The 16331-nt window shown below is 63.7% G+C and overlaps 1 protein-coding gene across 11 annotated transcripts in view; it reads left to right on the plus strand.

Annotated features, from left to right (window-relative positions):
* The first annotated feature begins 6 nt into the window (after positions 1-6).
* FBRSL1 (fibrosin like 1) overlaps positions 7-16331 on the plus strand; it is an 85261-nt gene continuing 68936 nt past the window's right edge. For all 11 annotated transcript variants that reach the window (XM_027125198.1, XM_027125202.1, XM_027125203.1 and 8 more), the window contains exons 1-2: positions 7-409; positions 15355-15555. In XM_027125198.1, coding sequence (XP_026980999.1) covers positions 131-409; positions 15355-15555 — 480 coding nt within the window. In that variant the 5' untranslated portion in view covers positions 7-130. The remainder of the gene's footprint in view (positions 410-15354; positions 15556-16331) is intronic.

Consider the following 16331-nt stretch of genomic DNA (forward strand, 5'->3'; position numbering starts at 1 on the left):
GGCCCGGCCCGCTGCCCGCCGCCGCCCACGGCCGGAGTCGGCGCGGTCCGCACCGAGCCCGGCGGTGCCGCGTAGCGCAGCGGCAGCGGAGCGGGAGCCCGACGGCGCGGCCGCAAGGTCACCGCGCGCCATGGAGGCCAAGGTCCGCCAGAGCCGGCGCTCGCGCGCGCAGCGGGACCGCGGCCGGCGCCGGGAGGCGGCCCGCGACGCCCGCGACCAGAGCGCGTCGTCGGGGGACGAACCCGAGCCCGGGCCCGGCAAGGAGAACACGGGCCTGCCCCGCGCGCCCCCGCCCCGCGCCGCCGCCGCGCGCCCCCCGCGCCGCCGCCGCCGCGAGTCCAGCTCGCAGGAGGAAGAGGTCATCGATGGCTTCGCCATCGCCAGCTTCAGCACGCTGGAGGCCTTGGAGGTAGGTGGTCCCCCCGCGAGCATGCTGCCGCGGGGTCGCGAGCGGGAAGCCCCTGGGGCATGGGCACACCCACCCCTTAGGGCTCCCCGGGCTGCGTGGGCCCCGCGCGCCCGGCAGGTTGCTCCTGGAGGACCCGGCAACGTGCATTGGCTGCAGGTGTGTTTGTGTCTTGAGGTGCTGGGGGGAAAAATCTCTAAATTACACTGTCCGAACTGGGGGCTGTCTGGCTACTCAGCCGGTCTTTTTTCAATTGTGTTTCTGTTGCCAAAATGTCACTTGATTCGGTTCAGGATGTGCTAGGGAGGTGGACACTGCTGGACTTGGTGGAGGCCGTGATAAAATGGATACATGGGGAATTCCTCCTGTTCCTCTCCTCCTCCTTGAGGTTTCTGTTTAGACGGGGAGAGGGAGGGTCATGTTTTATCCCCCTCTCTGCGACCGCTGTTTGCTGCGTGGTTAATAGGATGGCAAAAAAAAAGTTGTTTGTCTGGTTGAGGTATCATGGACAGTATTTGTTGAGCAAATGCTTCCCTTCTCGCCTGGAACCAAGAGAGTGGAGAAGGAAATGGATGCTGTCAGAGTTGGCAAGTGGACCGATTGGGCCTGGGTAGGAATGCCGCCTGGCTGCGGAGTCCCGTGAGCCCCAACCAGGCCGCCCCTGCACCCTCCAGGGGCCCCAGGAAGCACTTATTTTGGGGGACCAGCACCCGCTGGGTTTGGGGCCCCAGGGACCGCTCAGTTAACAGCTCCCCTTTTCCTGGGGGTTGGGGGCCAGTGGCCTAGGGCTCACCAGTCACAGAGGCTGAGCTTTGGGGGAAAGGAAGTCCCCACAGTGCAGGTCTCTGCAGTGAGCCCCCTCCCAGGGGTGCCCCGGGTCCGTAGAGAGCCTCAGGGTCAGGTGCTGGCAGCCAGGGAGAGGTGGCCCAGGGACAGGTTTGCCCCTTCTTGTCTGGGCACATGGATGCACAGAGGTGGGGCACCTGTGTCAGGATCGTCTGTTGTGCACATCTGGGAGGCCTGAGATGCCTCCTGGGCCTAGGGGTCCTCAGCGAACGCGCTTTGGTGGGGTGTGGTGGCACGTGCCTTGGCTCCGTACTGGGCAGGGGAGGTCCCAGGGCTGAGTTTTCTGCCTTTGTACAAGCCAGGTCCTGCCCTGCGGCCTCTGAGGGGATACACCACCCACCTTCCAGAAGTGTACCCGCTCTGCCCCGTGGGGAAAAGACAAAACCCCTGCTGCGGCCTCCGAAGCCCTGCGTCCCATCAGCTGGCCTCTGCCACCTGACATCCTCTCACACCGGCATATCAGCCCCTTTCGGGTTTTGCCTCAGGGCCTCCGTACTTGCAGTTCCCTCTGCCTGGGTTGTTTGGCGCCTTCTTGTCTCAGACGCAAATGTCACTCTGAGAGGCCCTCTCCGGGCATGGCCTGAAGCAGCGTGCCTTTCCCCCTAGCTGTCCATCTCCCCGTCTTATTTCACAAACTTTCTCTGCTGTCAGTTAGCACTCTTTCCGAAGCTGTCTGCTCTGTTGTGATGCTCTCCCCGCCAGAACTTGTAGCTGAAAGAGAGCAGGCCCCATGTCTGTGTGTGTGTGTGTGTGTGTGTGTGTGTCCCCTGCGGGGTCCTAGTGCCCCATACGTGTTTGTGGAATGAACCAGTGAGAGGAGAAGCTGAGGTTCAGGAAAGCTGCGCCCAGGGTCACTCGGCGCACCTGTCGGGTCCACACGCCGCCCGCAGTGGCTCTGGCTGCGCCCCTTCTGCATCAGGGGCCGGAAGGTGCAGCCTCGGCTTTAGGGGACTTCTGCAGGCTCAGACCAGCCCGGCCGGGTCATAGTGAGACTGAGCTTGCGTTCTGCTTGGCGTTCACACAGCCGCACCACCCCAGGGCCACTCCGTGCCCCTTTCTCTGCCCTTCTGAGCCAGGGAGGAGCCTGCCTGCCTTGGAAAGTACGGGGCTTCTGGACGAGTCATAACTTCTCGACCAGCCCCGCTTGTTTGGCCTCATTTCTTGCTAAAGTGTAGTGGTTTTCCCCCAGAGTTCAGATAGTTGATAATGAGGCTGATAGTGACAGCTAGCACTCAGCAGATGAGTGTGCTCTACCAGGTGCTGTTCTGAGGCCTGCGTGTCCCCACGGCACAGATGGGGACATTGAGGCCCGGCACCGTGAGCGTTGAGCCCTCAGCCTGCCTGGCCTCAGAGCTCTGCCAAGCCCTTGGGGGTCCGTCTTGGCCTCCATGCGGACACAGGCTGCCACCCCTGGAGCATAACCTAATGTTGGATGTGGCCCTGCTCAGGAGGTGGGACCTGTGCGCGGTGCCAGTGTCCCTCAAGTTCTCCTTGCCTTTGTCCTGAGGATGCAGGCCCCAGTCTGGGCAGGGGGTCTCACACCTGAGCCCTGGTCCCCATCGGCTTTCTGAGTCTGCATCTATCTGTGTGGGGGCAGTGAGCAGGTAGCAGTGGGACAGCGGTCTTGTGGTTTGGGCAGGACTGGGGCTCTTTCTTCTGTTCTCACTGACCAGGGACATTTGGGACAGACTGATGGACAGCCCTTGCTGTCCCTCTGATTCCTGTGATGTCTCCACCTCCCAGTGTGTTGACCAGAGGTGATGGGAAGGCCCTTGGGGGCAGGCCAGAGCTGCACTGTGGTTCTCTCCCCAGGTCCTCTCAACCTTTCTTCCTTATGGCAGATCTGCCCTCCGACCGCAGGGCAGGTTGTGCGGGCCCCGAGGTCTCCCGGGAGTCGCCTCGCAGGCAGTCAGGACGTGCCCAGCAGGCCTACTGTGCGCCTCCTGGGGCTTTCCCTCAGGGCCGCCAGCCCTTGCCCTCAGCTCCGTCTCTGCAGGTCTGGAGAGAAAGCATTTGCCGCTAGAACCACTCTTCTGGTTGGGCATCCATGTGATTCTTTGTTAACTTGCTTTTCGAACAGCAAAACACTTTTACGTGCTTCAGAAGTCAAGCTTTATGACAAGGTGTATTTTGAAAAATGTCAGGTCCAAACTCAGCCTCCTTCAGTGACCACTCTCGCCAGCCCGAGGCCTTTCCAGAGCATGTTGTGCAGCTGTAACCACGCTTTCAGTCTTGTGTCTCCTTTTGTGCAGCAGGAAAAGGTTATTTACCACATCTGTACACATGTCTGGGAGGTGTGTACCCGGGAATAGAGATGGAAAGGAAAAGACCCCACATTTTAGCTGTGGTCGCAGGTGACTGCCTTCCTCTAATTCTGTTTCCTACACGCTGACCAACACGTGTTACTCTTACGAGCACAGAGCACACCCCGAGGCGGCACGTGAGCTGCTGCACGTGGAGTCGTGCCTGGGGAGCCCTGCCCCTGCTGCACTCCACGCGGGGGGCTGCCCAGGGGCTTGCTGTGCATTTCCCCTAAAAATAATGGCGCTCTTCCAGCTTGGGAGGCAAGCCTCACGCCCGCTGAGCAGTGGGATCAGGTCTGGACCTGGCCCTGTGGGGGGTCGGGGAGTCGGTGAGGGGTGCCGAGACGCCCCCTACCCCCGGCTACATCAGGAGGCTCAATGGTGGTGGTCTGTCTGCGCGCCGGGTTCAGCGGCCCACAGGGGCGGAGAGCACGTGGTCTGTGCTGGCTCTGGGTGCTCAGGGAGCTGGGGTGTAGTCCCCACGGCCCATGGATGGAAGCCCATGCTGTTGGTTTGCCTGCAGGGCCACGTGTCCAGCCCAGCCCTCTGACGGGGAAGCAGGGCTGAGACCACGCAGATGATTGGGCTCTGTGAGGAGAGCCAGCAGCCGGAGAAGCCTTCAGCTTGCAGAGCGTCTGAGCCTCCAGGCCAGAGCACCTCCTCCAGGCTGCCTTCTAGTCTTCAGATGGGGAAACTGAGGCTGGGCGGGGGGACAAGTCCTCGCCCAGGATCTGCCCGCCACAGTCCCAGTCCGCAGATGGGAAGAGGCAGAGGGTGGTCCTGCGTGACATCGAAGGGGCAGCCGTTTCCTGCACTGCAGGAGCAACGTTGTGGCCCGGGCCGGCTGTCCCACCTCTAGGGAAGGGCTGTCCCTTCTGAGCACCGCGGGGATCGACGCCAGACTGCAGAGCCCGAGGCTGCACCAGGCTGGGAGGGCTCAGCTGCGTCCCCCGCGTCACCACGTATCCATCGCGGGCAGTAGGATCACAGAGCGAACACTCAGAGGTGACACCCAGCGTGGAGGCAGCCACAGTCCTGACGGACGTTCAGCTCGTTACCCTCGCCTGCCCCTGAGCACAGGTGAGGGTCTTGAGCCCCATGCAGGGGGCCAGGGCCATCTCCTGCGCTCCGGCACGCTGGCCCACTCCCCTGCTCCCATGGCTGGGGCTTGCACACACAGCACTTGTGGCCCCTGGGCCTTGGTTTCCCTGTGTGTCCCACCCACGCTGTGAAGGCCGGCGGGGGGCTGACGACAGGAAAGGTGGTGGACGTCCGTCTCCCCACCGCCACCCTCTCCTGGGCCTTGGTTTCCCTGTGTGTCCCACCCACGCTGTGAAGGCTGGCGGGGGGCTGACGACAGGAAAGGTGGTGGACGTCCGTCTCCCCACTGCCACCCTCTCCTGGGCGCCTGGAGGCTGTGCTGCGCCTGGGGCAGAGCGTCGTAGGCCCCCGCGGCCTGCAGCCTCCCCTTCCCACAAGCTGAGTTTGCCCCGGTGGTGTGGCCCGGGGGCAGCTGCACCCCACTTTCCCTTTGCCCCACCCTGGCTTCTGGGCAGTGTGCGCATGTCTGCGCTGCGGAGGGCTGGGGGCCCGGGTATGCGTGTCAGGCGGGCAGAGTCGGCCTTCTGTAGGAGGGATGCTGGCGCTTGGAAACCACCCCTACCGTGGGCGTGGGGTCACTGTGAGCTGGGGGCCGCCAGAGTGACAGCAGTGGCACGCAGTGAGACACCCGCTGGGGGACACCACCGTCCTGGCCTTGACCCGTCTGGTTCACGTGCTCTGCGCAGAGCCCTGGGAGCGGGGAGCCATGGTCACGGGGGCCCTGTGCAGATGGGGAGAGTGAAGCATTGGCCTGGCCTCTGCCACTCACCTGGGGCAGGGCCCAGGTGCCTGCTGTGGTCTTGCTGCCCAGGCCGTGCTGCCCGCCTGCCTGCCGGCCTGCACTCCTCTGCCGAGAGCCCCTTTCTGCCTCCTTGGTGACTGGCGTACCTGCTGGCCCTGGTGCCCCTGAGGATGTGTCCCCAGGTGCAGCCTCGTGAGGCCCCTGGGCAGCCGGCCCGCCTCCCAGTCAGAGGCTTTCAGCACCGTGGGTTGCGTAGCTGAGCCGTGGCCCCCCTCATCCAGCCCTGGCAACCTCCCTCTCCTGGACGGCTGCTCGGGACGGTCTCTCGTCGCTCTCGCTCCTTGCGGCCCAGGCAGCGGTGGCCCCAAGGTAGGCGAAGGCAGGCCCGCATGAGGCTGCCGGGCCTCTGGCAGCAACCACTGGCCACCAGGGAGGGCTCTGACCCGTCCTTCTCTCCTGACTCACTAAGCATCGATAAGCAGTGGCCGTGCCCGTGCTGGCTGCGGGCTTGGCTCCAGGCAGATAGGTGACTAGACTCGCCGGAGGCTGGGGGGAGGTCACGGGCTGTCATGACAGCGTCCGCCGTGCAGGCCAGGCGGCTGCTGGGCAGGAGCCGGCACGGGTGGGGCTCTCAGGTGGAGACGCCTGGGGAAGGTGGGTGAGGCGCTAGTCGGCTGGGGTGAGGGTGGGGATGTGGGTGGTCACTGGGGTCACCTGAGGCGCTTTCTCCCTCGGGAGCTGGAATCTGAAACCTGCATGGAGTCAAGTGCTTTGGGGACTTGGGGCAGACGTATTTGGCTCCAGTTGGGTGTGGAGAACCTTCCAGTGCCCTGGTTTCCCACAGTAGTCCTGGAAGGAAAACGCACTGCGCTACTCCCTTCATTCAGCTCACCAGGACTCTGTGTGAGTGTGGCGGGCGAGCTGATGGGATCCTGGTGCGCGCGGAATGTATGTGAGGGCAGGGACTGCCGGGTCACAGCCTGGCCTGGGGAAGCGTCTCAGTGGCCCCGGCTCTGCTCCTTCCTTGGAGCAGCCACCTGGGGCGGTCGCTGCCCTCTGGACGCCGCACGGAGCAGCACACGCTGACCGGCCGCAGGTGCCTGCAGGTCCCAGACAAGGGAGGGTTCTCTGGTGGGAGCTTAGCGTCAGCCGGTGACTGTGGTGAGCAGAGCCGCCATCTGCGCGAGGCACACGTGTGGCCCTGGCAGGGGGCCGCCACTCACACACCACTGCCAGGAAGGAGTGGGAGGCCCGAGTCCGGCCCGTCTGTGGTGATGCCGAGAGCCACGGAAACAGGAGCGACGGCCTCCGGGGCCTCGGCTCACTTCATCCTCCTAGCAGCCCTTGCAGTGGGTGCTTGCTGTTCCATTGTATAGACGAGAAAACTGAGGCATGGGGGTTAAGTCACTTTTTGAGTCTACAGGGCTGGCAAGTGGCAGCGCGGGATGGGAGCCAGGCACAGGGCGTGGGTCTGTGCTGCTCCTTGGGGGCTGGGGGTGGAGGCCATGTGACCAGAGAGCGGCAGGGCTCCCACCTGTCCAGCCTGGGCTTCACCTTTCTGGCCTAGGGCTGCGTGTCTGGCCACCCTGCCTTTCCTGTCCTTGGGAGGGAGGGGCCTCGCAGTTTCACGCCGAGTCAAGAGTTGACCCTGTGAGGATCAGGTTCCTGGTGGGTCCTCCAGACCAGCTTCCATGGGAGCTCCAGCCCTGCGTGGCCATCAGCCACGTCCTGAATCCTCTCCCCTGGCCCTGTCCCACTGGTCGCCCCCAGTCTGACATATTGTGCCACCTCGGGTGCCTGGCAGCTGCCACCCTCCCTGCAAATACTCTGCAGCCTTGGGTGGGGTGTTCTTGTGGCCCCAGGGCTCCCGTCTCTGTACGAGCCAATCCCCACAGGGACCGTGGGTCTGCCATGACCCCATCACTCAGCTGACCTCACACACCACAGCTGTCCCTTCTGCCCCCCAGCCCTGGACCCACATGCTGGTCCTCAGACCCTGGCAGGCCCCTAGCCGATGCTTTTCCCACGTGCTGCCTGGCCTGCCCTCAGCCCTGGCTCCGCCTGCGGCCCAGTGAGGATTTGTCAGACAGGAATGCTCATAGACTCGTCTGGATACAGCCAGGGGCCCCTGGCTCCAGAGATCACATCTCTGCCTGGCCCAGATCCCCTAGGGGTCCCTGTCTGTCATCTGCGGAATGAACCCACGTTCCCCTCGAGGCCTGGCCCTACCCATCTCCTCACCTCGGTCCCTGCACCCAGGAACGTCTGCCTTGGGGCCTTTGCCCAGCTCTCGCCGTCACCCAGGAGCAAGTTGAGGATGCTTCTTCCGAGGCCCTCCAGCCAGCTGAGGTGGCCAGTGAAGCTAGTGAGTGTCTCCCTCTCCTCACGTGTGGCCCCTGCCAGCCCTGTGCCTGCTCCGGGTCTCAGTTTCCTCGTCTAGGGAGTGACAAGGTGGAAGTACCTGCCGCGTGGTCCTGCGCCCTCCCCGTCTCCTCTTCGAGGCCCTTCTCTGAGCTTGTTTCTCTTTGTGCCCCACCCGAACGGAAGGCAGGCACGAGATGCTTCAGCAGCAGCGGCCCCGGCCCCCACAGCTTCCCCTGCCGGGCCAAGACAGTGTGGGATGCGCTGTCTTGGCGTGGAGGAGCTGGCGGTCATGCCGAGAGGGGCCTGGACAGACTGACCTCACAATGTCACTGTCAGGACAGTGTCTGTGACCGTAAATCCCAGTCGAGTGCAGGGCAAAGGGTGGCCCAGGCCGTCGGCCAGGGTCGCGGTGGGGGACCCACACGTGGACGTGGTCTTGGGTGGCGGCTCAAGCGGACCCACAGGGCGCAGACCTGGGCAGGCGGCCGCCTTCTTCCGCCAGGTATCATCTGGCTTGTCTTCAGCAATGGGGTGGGTCTGTGTTTTGTTTCCAGGTGACTTCTCTGTCCCGGCACACTGCGGGGGCTCACTGGATATGTGAAGGGGTGGGTACAGGGCCTGGGAGGGGCCTCCCTCCCGGAGGGGCTCCCCACTCACGTGCAGGGGGCTGGCGCTCGGAAAGCACTCCAGATGCCGTGGTCGTCCTGCTGGAGGCCCGGCTCCTGACTCCCGGCTCCCTGACCACCTGCCATCCAGCCATGCCGGCCTCACCAGGTGTTCAGCGGGCCAGCGGGAAACGGACCCAGAGGGACCAGGATGCAACGAGGCAGGTTCTGGAAGCTTCCGGAGCAGCTGAGATGTCAGTGAGGCCTTCAGGAAATGGTCCTCAAGGGCCAGGTGACTCAGGCAACATGACTTGCCTGGAGGGTTGGCACACTGGGCGTGGGGTTGAGGAGAAGACGGGCAGCGGTGCCTGTGTGGTGTGAATGTGACTTAGGCGGTGGACGGGTCAGGGAGGACAGTTCTGTCCCAGCAGCATAGCTGGAGGTGGTGACTGGACCTGGTCCCCACGCCAGGGTTGGGACAGCCGGGACAGCTCCCAGTTCAGCATTCAAGCCCTGAGAGAGGTCAGCGGCAGGTGCTGGAGGTGTCCCCGGCCTTCCTGCACCTGGAGCAGGGCCCGGGGTGGGGGTCAGGCCAGGCAAAGGGACCTTCTCACCCCTCCATCCTGGCCCCGAGCCCACTGTGTGGGCAGGGAGGGGCTCTGGTGAAGGCTGTCTAAATGAAGGAAGATGCTGTCGTCGTGGTTCACGGGGCCTCCTCAGTGTCTCTAGGACTTCCCTGATTTTGGCACTGGAGTCCCACGTCGTCACCAGAGCCTCCTTAGTCCCAGGCAGGCGTGGAGAGTTGGTCACTTGGGGGTGTCAGGCACCAGTTGCTGGTGGGTGGTGCAGAAGCTGCCTCCTATCTGGCCAGGGGGAAGGGGAGGGGGTTCCCGCTTGGGGAGAGACCCTGCGCTAAGCCACCTGCTCCCCCGACCACAGGAAAGGAGCACCTGCAGTTGAGTCTCTGAGGAGTGGGGAAGGCGGGGCGGGGCCTGGGGGCTGCGGTTTTACCCTGTGTGGGGTAGGGGGAGTTGGAGGCAACTCCAACTTGCGGGTGAGAGGGAGTGAGCCACGTGGGTGCCAGGGCAGAGGGAGCAGCTGCGCCAAGGCCCTGGGGCAGACGCGCTCTGAAGGGCATCCAGGTCGGGGGATGACAGCCTGCCCGGTGAGCCATGGCTGAGGCTCTGAAGGTAGAGTGGGTGGGGCCGCACTCAGACTGGACGTGGGTGGGATGTGGCGTGAGCTCCTGGAACCATGGAGAGCAGGTGCCTGAACCACGAGTCGGGAGGGCTGCTGGGGCCCTCAGGTCCAGAGGTTCTGGGAGAAGGCAACCTCCGCCACCCGCAGCCTCCTGGCCCCTTACGGGGATGGGTCTCCAGGCCTGGCCCTGTCCTAGGGTGACATGGACATCCCACAAAGCCTTCCTCTGGGAAGTGGAGGGACAGGTGGGGTGGGGGGCAGTGGTGAGGGCCCAGGTGGGCCATCTGCCTTCTCACCCCCGGCGGCGAGAGTTGCCCAAGTTTGGTGACGAGGGGTGAGTTCTATGGGCTGGGGCCCAGGTACTGGGGAGCAGACCCCAGCGTGGTTCACAGAGTAGAGGGGCCCCCGCCTGGCCAGAGGGGTGTGGCCGCGCCTTTGCCTGCAGGGTCTGGGGGCCTGAAAGGGCCTGATCCAGGTGGGAGCAGGCAGCCTCAGCCCCCCGGTGAGGGGAATCATTCCAAGTCTGTGTTTACTAGTTGTAATTGCTTTTATTTCTCCGCGGTCGGTTTACAGAAGCGAGTTAGAAATTGTATCGGTGCTGCATAGTCATCCTGTTTAGGGGGGTTAACAGGTGGTCACGTAAAATCGCTGCAGGAAGATCTAGTCTGATTTCACAGCAACATGCCCACCCCCGCCCCCGTGGTCCGGGAGGGTCAGAGGGCCTGGCTACTGCGGGGGGCTTCGCTGCAGGGCCCCTGCCTCAAGTCAGTGGGGGCCCGCAGTGTGGCTCAGAAGCGTGGCTGTGTGTGAAACCTCCGCACGCCTCAGCCTCGCTCCTCCCTGCAGGCCTGGGCACAGCTGCCGCGCCAGACTACAGATGAGGAAACCGAGGCCAGTGAGGGCAGAACTCTGGCACTGCGTGTGCCCAAGCATGGCTGAGCCTTCAAAACGGGCCCAGATACACCCCCGTGGGGCTGGTGTCACAGGCCCTCGAGGGCAGCCCCAGCCTCGGGCACCAAGCTCAGGCCTGGCTCGCGCTCACTAGCAGTGCAGTACAGAACAGAAGCCCAGGGAGCTCTGCGGTCGTTCTCATGGCAGTGGCTTGGGGTAGGGGCAGCTGCATCTGGACGCTGGTAAGCCCTGCTCCAGAGAAATCCTGCTGAGGTGGCGATTTTCCTTCCAGGAGAGGAAACTGGCAGGGCCCCTGGCTTAGAGTTCATGCTCTCGAACCTTCAAGCGGGAAACACTATGGGCCTCGCTTGGAGCCGGGACGTGTGCAGCACGAGGCCTCCTGCCTGCGGCAGCCAGGAGAGAGCCGGTGGTCCTGCCGTCCCCTCCGTCTGCACAAGGCCCACGCCTGGTGCACCTCAGCCCGGCCAAGGCAGGTGGCTTTCCTGCTCCCCCCATTCTTCCAGATGCAGGAGGTCCCGCCCTGGTCCCCACCTGCCACTGTGGGCTGTGGCCAGGATGGAGCTGGACTGAGTCCAGGCCAGGGGAGAGGCACTGGTGTTTCAAAGATTCTGACAATCTAGTTGTTTTTAATGAAAAACAACAGAATGCCAAAAACGGGTTTACAGAAAATGTGACGAGTTAGAACAGTCTGTGGTTGACAGACGCATCCTTTTTACCACATGAACGATGCGGTGGCCAGATGTGTCTGGAGAGATGACCTAGAATTTTCCTGAGGCCCTTCCAGAACCTGTGGAGGGGCCGAGGTGGGTCCCGGAGCGCGGCAGGGGCGGGTCTGTCTGAGGTGCTCACCACGTGAGTCAGCACCACGCTTGCTTCGCTGCACGTCTGCCCTTCCCTGTCCTTCTTTGTTCACAAATGCTTGTTAGAAAGACAGGTCCCAGGTGTCCCCCTGGGGCAGGCTGCCCCTGTAGATTCATGGGTAGTAGTGGACTCGTTCTCTGTGTTTGCTCGGACGTGCCACAGGCAGCCCTGTTCTGTTGCAGGGCTCAGACATGAGAGCTCAGAGGTCATCCCCCGGGCTAGGAGCAGTCTTTGTGACTTCAGCCAAGTAGGTCAGAAGTGGCCTCGGGTGGCCCTAGAAAGACCCTGAGGCGGGTCCTTGCTCCCTTCCTGCCCTGTAAAGGCGAGGCTCACCCCGCAGTGATGCGGGACGTGCGCATCCCAGGACCAGGTCGCACGGGGACAGGATGGTTAGTTACTCTTCCCGGAAGGAGGTGGCCCATGGGGAGGTCGGGGGAGATAACTTGCCACTTTCTGTGGTGATGAGAAGGTCAAGGTGGCCCACGGTGGGGGGGCTCCGAGGTGTGGGAGTCGAGAGGCCCGTTGTCAGGGCAGGCTTGGGCCCGGGGCCTGACCAGAACGGCTGCAGCCCAGAGACTCGCGTCCTGCCCGGGGCCCCAGGGTCTCCAGGGTCCCGGGTGTGCAGGGCGGGGTTGCCTCAAAGCCCCACCTCCCCACGCCCGCGGGGCCCCTCAGGTGGCGCCTGCCCGTGCCAGCCTGGCCCCAGACGGGAGGCTGTGTGGATGGGGCTGCATTTCCACCGCAGACTGAGTGCGGCAGGCGTCCCCTGCATGCGGGCGGGCCTCGTCCTGTCTGCTGAAGGCCTGTGTGGAACCAGGAGGCCCGCCCTGCTCCGAGGAAGAGGGGGCTCCTCCTGTCTGACGGGGGCCTTTCCTCCACCTTCAGACTGGAACTACTCCCGCGGCCCTCTGGGGTCACGAGGCCGCCCGCAGCGGGTCGCCTGCACGGTCGTGCCGCCGCCTCCTTCTAATCGAGCTTCGCCTGCGCACGCACGCTGTGGGTCTGTTTCTCTGGAGGGCCCTGACTCATGCACCCCTTACAGCGTGGTGCCTGGGGACTTGCCCTGTGTCTCCCTGGGGCCTCTGACCGCAGCCTGCTGGGCCCACCCTCTGCACCACGATGGGGCTGGGTGGAGGTGGGCACCCACGGGTGGGCAGTGAGGCTCTAAGGTAACGGCCCTGCAGACTGGCGCCCCGTGGTCAGGAGGTGACATCCAGGGTGGACAGGTAGGGACTCTGGGGGCCTCGCTGCTCTCCGGGGCCTGTGTGGGAGCAGCCTGTTAGCAGTGAGACCCTTGTGGGCTGGGTGACCAGGAATATCTCTGGACCTCTCTGGGCCTTGGCCTCTGTCTATAAGGAGGCTGACATGCATGCGTCACGGGCACACCAGGAGTCAATACGTGTTAAGTACTTTGCGTGTGGAAGGCGAGCCACCTTCACCAGTGCTTCCTCATCACCAGAGGGACAGCCTCAGCGTTCTTCGCCAGGGAAGCCTGTGGCCATATCCTGGGCCAGCTGCTGACCAGGAGAACCTCCCTCCTGGCATCACCGTCCTGAGGAGACGGGCACCAGAGGGGGAGCATGGAACTCCTCATCACTTCAGGGACTTTGCACTGGCTGCTCCCTGAGGGAGGCTCCCTGGGCTCTGACCAGGGGTCGTCCCCAAGCATCCTGAAGTGGCTCCTTCCTTTCCGCTTCCCTGCCTGTGTTACCCTCCTGCCTTTTTGGGTGTCGTGACAACTTGCCTGTTGGGCCAGCTCCCTCCTGATCTGGTCCCAGGTGCCTGGAGCCAAACTAGCCTAGAGTCGGCGCTCACTGCCAGTTTAATGAGTTGGCCTATGAGCAGGGCCGGTGCTGGGAAGTCCTGGGGTCAGCAGGGGCTCTGTCGGCAGGGCATGAGGGAGAGTGACCCCCTCGGGCTAAGATGAGCTGGTGCCCTTGGGGTTCTGGCAGTGGCCACGGAAGTGCAGATGACCTGTGGGTGTCCCTGGGGTCTGATAGCCCAGAGTGTGAGCATGGGGAAGGGTCAATCCTGCATCCAGGACGTTGGGGTCCCACCTGCTGCTCAGGCAGAAGCCTGTGGAACTTTGGGCAGATCCACGTGTGGTGGGAGTGCTTCTGCGTGGAAGGGTGTCTGACCTCACAGATGCACCAGGACGAGCGTCCTGCCTGCGGCCTCACGGTTCAGCTGACCTTTAGGAGCCCCCAACCCCACTGGCACACCATCCCTCTCTCTCTTCCTGGTTGACGCTGAGTCAGCCCCTGAGTTGACACTGGGGACAGGGCAGGGATGCAGGGCGTGCAGGAAGGTGAGTACGCCAGCCCTTGGTGTGGGGTCAGAGGTCAAGGGGTGCCACATGCCCCCTCTTGAGAGGCTGTGGATGGCCCTTCCCTCCCCAGATCCTGCTTGAGCCGCAGGTCTGTGTGCCCATGCATTTGGGCCTGGGAGAGGAGGGGGATCTGCTGCCGCCGCCTTGTGCAGACACGACTGTGTGCAGCCGCCGAGGGGGGTGGTCAGTCAGCCTGCGATTGGACATGACTGCTCCCAGGCCAGGCCACGGGCCACACCAGGCGGGGCAGCTGGGGGGCTTCCGTGCCTGGAGGGACAGCTCCAGTCTGGCTGACCTCATTGGCACTCCTCTCGAATTCTGGGAATTGTGGCCCCCCTTCACTGGACGGGAGGAGGGACGTGGGGAGTCGTCTTGAGGTAGCTGCTGGCTCCAGGTCAGAGGAGCCCACGCGGCAAGCACAGCACATCCCTTTCCCTGCCGCCAGTCCAGGGGACCACAGCAGGCTGGGACATTGGTCCTTCCTGCCACCTGCTTAAGTGGCTTAGGGACGTTTCCTGGGGGGCTGTGAGGGTGTCACCTGGGATAAGTCACCATTGCCCTCATTCAGGCTTTCCTCTTCCCCTCCTTCGTGGGCAGATACTTTCGGAACCTTCTGGGTCCCTTGTTGGCATTTCCTTAGCTCTCTCTTTAGCAGCCCAGTGGCGCTGGCGCTGCCCCTGGTTCCCCCATGGACCCAAGCAAGAGGCCGGTGGGTGCACCTTCCCTCTTCACCACCAGTGAATGCCAGGCATCTCTGGGCACATTGGCAGAGCTGCGGGTGGTGGTGGGTCCAGGCCCCCTTTGCACAGTAGGAGCTGTGCAGGCAGTGCAGAGGCCCAGCCGCCCGTGGGGATGGGAGACCATGCTGCCGTTGTCGGCATCGTTTTAGCACGTGCTTATTAGACACCCACTGTGTGTCAGGCCCGGCTCCAGGCACTGGGCACAGCTGTGAACAAGGCAGGCCCAGCTCCCTGCTCCAGGGGTGACGTCTGGGGTCGCTGCAGCTCTGCACACCTGGCTGACGTGGAGACTGCTTTCCCAAGACGGGCTCCCATTGGGTCAGGATGCCAGTTGGGCATCCTCGAGTTGGGCTGATAAACCCACGGGTGGCTCAGGACCAGGGGACGGGGCAGCTGGAGTTGCAGCATCTCTGCCTGCAGCCAGCTACTGCGGTGATGGCCCTCAGCCCAGGGCTCGCCCCGGTCTCAGACCAGGAATCCAGAGGGTGCCAGGATGGGCCATGCCTCCTGAAGGCCAGCCCAGCCACCAGTCTCAGCAGCTGCTTCCTGCTGAGCTTGGGTGAGGCCTCACACTGGGCCAAGGATCAGGGCCCCACGTTACTGGCTGGGCTCCTCGGGAAACTCACCCCAGTCACCCTCCCCAAACCCCCAGTCCTGACAGGCCCACCCACGCTCATCAGACCCGTCTGCCGCCTACCCATTCACCCATCTCCCTTCATTCCCCTTCATGTGGCCCTCCCAGGATGGGAGGCTCCTTCCCGAGGTGTGGCAGCCTGACAGCCCACTGCAGGGGGGTGGCGGGGAGTGGCACCTCCAGGTAGGTGCTGTCACATGCCCAGGGCCCCACCTTCGGCACAACGTGGTCTCTCATGGTGTCACTGGTGGGATAACACTTGGAATCGTGTCACTGCCGATTAACTGGCTTTGTCCTTCCTCACCCCACAGAAGGACATGGCCCTGAAGCCACACGAGCGGAAGGAGAAGTGGGAACGTCGCCTTGTCAAGAAGCCCCGTGAATCAGAAAACTGCCCGACTGCAGAGCCTGGTGAGAACGGGCGGCCCCTGGAGGCAGGCAGCTCCGAGCAGGACCTGGAGCCCACCTGCGACCGAGGGGAGAAGAAGGCCCCGCTGCAGCCCACCAAGCAGGTGAGCGCTGGGCCCTCCCACTCCGAATCAAGGGCTCCCGGGCGGCCGGGGGGCCACGGCAGCACCTGGACACCACCCGTCGGCATCTGGGCCTGCCTGGCAACGCGCTCCATTGTTGTCGGGGGTGGGGTCAGGGGCATACGTGGATTGGGGCCGGGGGCAGCCGCCTGCCGGAAGTCTGAGGGTGCTGAGTGGAGGCAGGGGACACCCCGGGTGGGGGGTGGGGGTCACAGCCAGAGAAAGGCAAACCAGGCCAGGAACCCAGGAACTGGGGGCAGGGGGTGCTTGGCTCAGGCGGAACTGGAGGGTGCACCCGCTGATAGGCTGGCCCCGTTTCCCCATTGCGTCTGTCAGGCTCCGCCGACTATGGGGTGTCCAGCGTGTCTGTAACGCGTGGGGACCAGGCTCATTGCTGGGTGCTCTCCATGTGCTAAACTTACGCGAAACGCAGTGGGTCTGCGAGACAGGGAGGGAGTCACATCAGTTGTGGTTGGTGGACCAGGTGCAAGGAGCAGCCCTGCTGGGAGGGGCCATCCTTGCTGTCACCCAGAGCCCAGCTGGCATGGGGCAGGGAGACTGGGGCCAGGGGCTTTCTCCCAGGGTACAGGGTTCTGTCCTAGGTGTCGGCTCAGCACTACAGCTGTTTTCCTCTCCAGGGACTCACTGGTTTGCGCCTTCTTTTCAGAGAGGGGTTCTTCTTGGTGTTTCACACTCCACTTTCAACTCCCTTGGGGATTGGAATGCTGGTGAGGGGGCAGCATGTCTCAGGGGCCTGG

This window comes from Aethalodelphis obliquidens, unplaced genomic scaffold (assembly GCF_003676395.1).
Source record: "Aethalodelphis obliquidens isolate GAN/ISIS:26980383/991018 unplaced genomic scaffold, ASM367639v1 scaffold28, whole genome shotgun sequence".
Classification (NCBI taxonomy): domain Eukaryota; kingdom Metazoa; phylum Chordata; class Mammalia; order Artiodactyla; family Delphinidae; genus Aethalodelphis; species Aethalodelphis obliquidens.